General features: G+C 35.5%; 1 protein-coding gene across 2 annotated transcripts; it reads left to right on the top strand.

Moving 5' to 3' along the window:
• On the top strand, positions 749-3,658 carry LOC110270327 (NDR1/HIN1-like protein 13). Of its 2 annotated transcripts, none has more exons than XM_021119398.1 (2): positions 749-1,651; positions 3,402-3,658. In XM_021119398.1, exon 1 carries the CDS (start codon positions 840-842, stop codon positions 1,629-1,631), a length of 792 nt encoding a protein of 263 aa, XP_020975057.1. In that variant the 5' UTR covers positions 749-839; the 3' UTR covers positions 1,632-1,651; positions 3,402-3,658. The 2 variants fall into 2 exon arrangements, with proteins under 2 accessions (XP_020975057.1, XP_020975056.1); XM_021119397.1 differs by lacking the exon at positions 749-1,651 and adding an exon at positions 1,983-2,885.

Raw genomic sequence — 6,860 nt, 5'->3', positions numbered from 1 at the left:
AATTATTTTTAATGTCATATTTTAATTATATCAAATATTTAAAATATTTTTTGTTTTAATAAATAATAATATATACTATATCTAAAATTATTCTAAGAATATATATTAAGAATAAGACTGGCACGTGATGGTATTTAGGTGTGTCCAAATGTGTTCGGAAAAGAATTTTTTATTTTTTATTGAGACACAGTTTGAACACAGCAGACACGCGTATCGAACGAGTATCAGTGAATGTAGTGTCCAAAATATATCCAACACGCAGACACGGCAACTCAACAAAGTGTCCTATCTTCGTAGGAGTGGCTTAATAATAAGTTGAAACTAGTGATTGAGAATTTATGCAAACATGCTAAGAATAGTTATTAGATTTGGTAATCCTAAATATAATAATTTAAAATTATTTTATTTACTTTAATATTTATAATTATTTTATATATATAATATTTATTATTATATATTTAAAGAATATAAATAAAATAAACAATAATTAAAAAATATAAAATAAAATAATTTTAAATTAATTTTTTGTTGTCTTTCAAATATTTTTCTATTAATTTAGATGAGATTATAATATTATTCTCCATTAGTACGAGGTTATTTATATGGAAATTAGTTCCAATTGAAGTATATATAAAATGGATAAAGTTTTCATCATAATCACTAATAATAGACGAGTTTAACTAATTATGTGAAGAAATAAACAATCTTGAATTAGTGTGATTTTGGTTTTTTTGCCCTTATTATTATTATTATCAACCCCGATTCACATGCATGCAATCGTAGAACTCATCCCCACCATTGCTGCTGGTGCGTGCAAGTAGCCCGTTCTGCCTTTGCACATGGAAAGGCAGGAGGACCACCAAGGTCGAGATGACGCGGATGATCGCGCCATCTCGACCCTAGTGTTACCGCCGCCTCCTGGGCAAGGGCAACGCCAACAGGACACCTACATCGTCCAATTCCCAAAGGACCAAGTCTACCACGTGCCGCCGCGCGAGAATGCCCTCATCGCCGAGAAATACCGGAACCCAACAAAACCAAAGAAAAGGGAATGCAATTGCGGTTGCTTCTCTCCCCGTGTGTTGATCACCACCGCCATAATAATCATCTCCATCCTCGCCATTGTTGGCATTACCCTTGCCACCTTGTTCTTAATCTACAAACCAACCAAACCCAAATTCGAGGTCACCCATATTTCGGTGAAGACCGTGCGCGGTGGCAAGAATTCGCCACCACCGCCACCGCAGTACGAGATTACGTTGACGGCCCACAACCGCAACAAGAAGTTGGGGCTGCAGTACGCCAACAATGCGGATATTTCTATGACGACGTTCGAAAATACTAAGGTTGCAAGGGGAACGTGGTTCCCAGCGCTGAAACAAGAGAAAGGTAATTCGACGGAAGTTAATATTAATCTGACGGGGACGAGTGAACGGTTGCATAGGGCATTGGAGAAATCGAAGAATGTTACTCTGGATTTGGATATGAAACTTTGGGTAAAGATGACAACCGTGAGAATGAAGACAGGGCCTCTCGAGTCTAAGATTGCATGCAAGATTATGGTTAGCAATCTTGGCAACGGTACCAAGATCTTGTCACAGGATTGTGGCACTCAGATCAAGATTGGTTAGAAGGATAATGCAATGGGATGGTATGTGTTATGCAACTTTCCTTGTAGCTCTAATTGGTTTCATAAAGAATATAAATAAAATAAACAATAATTAAAAAATATAAAATAAAATAATTTTAAATTAATTTTTTGTTGTCTTTCAAATATTTTTCTATTAATTTAGATGAGATTATAATATTATTCTCCATTAGTACGAGGTTATTTATATGGAAATTAGTTCCAATTGAAGTATATATAAAATGGATAAAGTTTTCATCATAATCACTAATAATAGACGAGTTTAACTAATTATGTGAAGAAATAAACAATCTTGAATTAGTGTGATTTTGGTTTTTTTGCCCTTATTATTATTATTATCAACCCCGATTCACATGCATGCAATCGTAGAACTCATCCCCACCATTGCTGCTGGTGCGTGCAAGTAGCCCGTTCTGCCTTTGCACATGGAAAGGCAGGAGGACCACCAAGGTCGAGATGACGCGGATGATCGCGCCATCTCGACCCTAGTGTTACCGCCGCCTCCTGGGCAAGGGCAACGCCAACAGGACACCTACATCGTCCAATTCCCAAAGGACCAAGTCTACCACGTGCCGCCGCGCGAGAATGCCCTCATCGCCGAGAAATACCGGAACCCAACAAAACCAAAGAAAAGGGAATGCAATTGCGGTTGCTTCTCTCCCCGTGTGTTGATCACCACCGCCATAATAATCATCTCCATCCTCGCCATTGTTGGCATTACCCTTGCCACCTTGTTCTTAATCTACAAACCAACCAAACCCAAATTCGAGGTCACCCATATTTCGGTGAAGACCGTGCGCGGTGGCAAGAATTCGCCACCACCGCCACCGCAGTACGAGATTACGTTGACGGCCCACAACCGCAACAAGAAGTTGGGGCTGCAGTACGCCAACAATGCGGATATTTCTATGACGACGTTCGAAAATACTAAGGTTGCAAGGGGAACGTGGTTCCCAGCGCTGAAACAAGAGAAAGGTAATTCGACGGAAGTTAATATTAATCTGACGGGGACGAGTGAACGGTTGCATAGGGCATTGGAGAAATCGAAGAATGTTACTCTGGATTTGGATATGAAACTTTGGGTAAAGATGACAACCGTGAGAATGAAGACAGGGCCTCTCGAGTCTAAGATTGCATGCAAGATTATGGTTAGCAATCTTGGCAACGGTACCAAGATCTTGTCACAGGATTGTGGCACTCAGATCAAGATTGGTTAGAAGGATAATGCAATGGGATGGTATGTGTTATGCAACTTTCCTTGTAGCTCTAATTGGTTTCATCAAAATTTGGCGCCTTAAATGCTTTAACCTATAAGCTCATGTTCATCTTCCTCTTCATCTCTCTTTTAATTATTTAATTTCAACTGAGAAATTCTTCTTTCATCGGGGTCTTTTCTTGTTCAAGTATTTTAAATCTAAACTCCTATTAGATTTCTGATAATTGTACATAATTAATTTTTCTTTATTTTTTAAATCATAATCTTTTACTGGATGGTTTAATGAAAATCTCCTTGTTATATCCACACGATGTGTTGTGAACGTATTAGCTTTTTTGACTAAACTCCTTTGAAGTAGTTACAATGCAAAGTTATAAATTTAATTGAAACTCTTATTTTTTTTGTTCTATTAATTTCCTCACATGGGAGCTTCACTCTCTTATAGTCTTATGATGGAAATGTTATATTTTAGCCAGCCTCTCATGTTTTTTGTGAATAGCTAGCCTCTCTTTTATGTTTTGTCCCCTCTCTTTGCAGAAATCTATGGATCGTAACCTTTTTCTGTAGAAGTGCAAGGTACTTTTTTTTTGGGTCGTTCAAGAGGTACCCTATAGTGTTTTTGGGGCTATATTTGATTAATTGGGCTTTTATCCATTAAATATGTTCATGTAATACTTTCAAGCGTTTTTGCATATGGATATGGGTCAATCCCACACAAAAACAAAATGTTGACATTTTACCCACGACTGTACAAAGCTAAAACAGCCTAAAAATTCATGTAAAAAAAAAAAAAACGAATAAAATAAAAATATGTGCCATATGATTATATATTTGGTAGTTTTTTTTTATAAGCAATATATTTGGTAGCTGGTACTTGCACGTTTCAATAATGATTGGCCCAAGGTCTTCGTCGCTGGTCTTCTATCTTTCCGATTGATTATTCATTATTGATGCTTTGTTTTGAGCGAACCGGGAATATTTATAAGGAAAAATGATTCGTTCATACACTCCTTAATTCATGTATTAAACAATGGTGTTGTGAGTGATAGATGCACACAACTGACAACACCACAAGGACAAGGACGATTCACTTTGTATTCAAAGTGTACCTCCTACTTAGAATGGATGCAGGATACCCTTGAAAGAATAAAGAAAGTAAAATATTTTAACTATTTCATTTGGTGGCCATTGTTTCATACTCACACAACAAAGCCCTCCCCTCTCCCCTTTTCCCTTTCTTTCTCCCTTCTCTCCTAGAAAACAAAGAATTAAGTTACACCAGCATAGAAAATGATATATCAAAAAAGGGGTAAAGAAAACATGAATGTCATGTCATTGCTATTAAATTACATTTTTTGAGGTAAATGTTATTGCAGTAAGGTTGGATCAAAAGGAATATACCAAAATGAGGAAACCGACTTAACCAAAAGAAAAAAAAAAATTAGATGCATCGTTGGTAAAAAAAATTATTTTTAGCGGTCATTTATTTTGTTTTTAGCGACAATTAAATATGAATTTAATTTTGATATACTGTCAGTGCAAAAGTATTTTACACATGCATTCAATCACATAACGTCATATTAGCAAAAATAACTACCTTTTATATTGATCGTGTGAATGATCATCCAAAAGAATGATTGTTATTGCATGACTGTATAAAATATTTTACACTGTTAGTCAATCAAAATTAAACTCATTAAACATTAGTTGTCATATATATACTTTGTCACGAAAAGATTTTAGCCACAATTTTACAATTTTCGGTAAAAGCCTTTTTATTGGCTACTAAAAGTTACAACTTTTTGCGATAATTATACAATTGTCGATAAAGAACTTTTTAAAGACCGCTAAAAATGATAATTTTTTGTGGCAATTTTTTCGACAATTTATATTGCCACTAAAAATAATTCTAAAATTATAATATTATTTACTTTTAGTTGTCATTTTTATTGTCACTAAAATTGTAAGTGATTTTTTAATTATATTATATTTATTTTATTAGAGCTAACAACGGTTATTCATTTTTAACTGCCATTACTATTGCCGCCAAAACCCATTTTACCGGCAATTCATATTTTACCGGCAATTCATATGGCCATTAAAAATAATTCTAAAATTTTAATGTTATTTACTTTTAATTGCCATTACCATTGCCGCTAAAATATTAAGACTTTTTTTAGTTATATTATACTCATTTTCTTAGAAGCACGAACTACCTTTTTTTTTTCAAAAACCTCAATTATTTATTCCAACAATTATTATTATATTTATACATAATATAAATATATTAAAATTAATTACTACAAAATACAAAATTTCATTAAACACAATATCAATAACAAATTTACATATACAATCAAGGAAATAGGTCTTAATTTAATCCAATTTTTAACCATTAAATATAGAAAATTGAAATAGCAACATCCAAAAAAATATGCACTTAAAAAGAGTTGTTGGTGTTCAACACTTGGATTCTTATACTTAAACATAGTGTTTAAACAAAAGACCAATTCATAAGCATAAAGCAAATCGCTACAAAAAAACCGCTGAGTACCGTCAGATTCATCAAATAAATTCGCCAGTAATTAATTTACTGTTGGATTTACTGTCATCCTGGAGTTGACGATATAAAAGGTGCTAGAAACTGTTTACCGGCAGATTATTTTCGTTCAACGTTAATTATCGACGGATTTTACGTCAGTTTTTCCAACGGATTTGTCGAGACTAAGTTGATTATTACCATCGAATTAATCCGACGGTAACTTTGGCGCCATTTCACGTGTTTAGGTGCCAAGTTACTGTTGGATTTATCCGCCGGTAAATTCTATGATAGTTTTTAATTTTTTAAATTTTTTTGGCACAGTTAAGCCACAATTAGTAGTCAAATTAAAACTCTTGTTAACAAAGTTGTTAGCAAAAATTTTAAATCCAACAAAAATGAACAAATTATTTTATAAAAATAAATAGTCTTAATATAATAAAATGTCACAGAAGTAGAATATAATAAATTAGACAAATAAGAAAAATTCCTAAACTCTATAGATCCCAGTAATCGTCGTCGTCAGGGTCTCCCTGTTGAGGCGGCGGAGTAGGTGATGACGTCGGTGAAGCTCAAACTGCTCCGCTTGTTGGTGAAGCTCTTGTGTCAGCTTCTGCACCTCCTCCCTCAAGTAGATAACTTCTTGGGGATTGGCAAGGCTAGTGGCAGAGGAAGCCACCAACGCGGAGGAGCAGAGGCCACTGGTGAAAAACGGCCCCAACTCGAAGCAGCAATTCTTGTGGGGTTCAGAGGCGGTCTTGCACCAAACCCTATCAAGATCTACCACTGGTGTCTCAGAGTCGGCTTCATCGTTCCCACTAGGCAGCTGAGACTACTGGGTCGCAGACTCCAACCTTTGCGTGTAATCCTCTTGTATCACACACGTTGTGATTAGGATAACAGTTAATTAACTTTAAACCAAATAAATTTGAAACTTAGGATTAATTTAAAATCACATAATAGGCCGCAGACTGCTCGTCAACAAATCTCTCCTTGTTGTCCCTTTAAAGTATGGGTATACTTGAAGGTCTCTGCCAGTGTCGCCTTACGATCCAACAACTTAGACTACAAATTGCATCAACCAATATAATAAATCAACAAATTAAACAACTAATTCAACCAACTACTAAAAAATTAAACATTACCAAACTACTTACCAGTCTACTCTTCGTCTTTATGAAGGTCGCTGATCCATCCGTATACTTCGATGACTTGGGCGAAGCCCTGTTAGCGACATTCTTCAAACAGCAATGCTTGAACCCCTCATCATTTCTAAAATGGGCCTCCAGTTCCTTCTTGATGGATGGATGGATCCAGATTGTTAGGTGGTCGCGCCACTGACGAACGTTGCTCATCATCTGCTGAATCCGTTTAGCTGCCTGGTGGTCGTCGTAGATCTTCCTGATCATGAGATTATGTTCCGCATCCTATATGAATTTCAACTGCACAAAGTAATT

This window comes from Arachis ipaensis, chromosome B03, assembly GCF_000816755.2.
Source record: "Arachis ipaensis cultivar K30076 chromosome B03, Araip1.1, whole genome shotgun sequence".
In the NCBI taxonomy this organism is placed as follows: Eukaryota; Viridiplantae; Streptophyta; class Magnoliopsida; order Fabales; family Fabaceae; genus Arachis; species Arachis ipaensis.
Note: the sequence above shows the minus strand (reverse complement) of the source record. Positions and strands in the feature narration are given on the sequence as shown.

Coding starts and splice junctions, on each gene's coding strand:
- LOC110270327 (XM_021119398.1), top strand. CDS start 840: ATGGAAAGGCAGGAGGACCACCAAGGTCGAGATGACGCGGATGATCGC.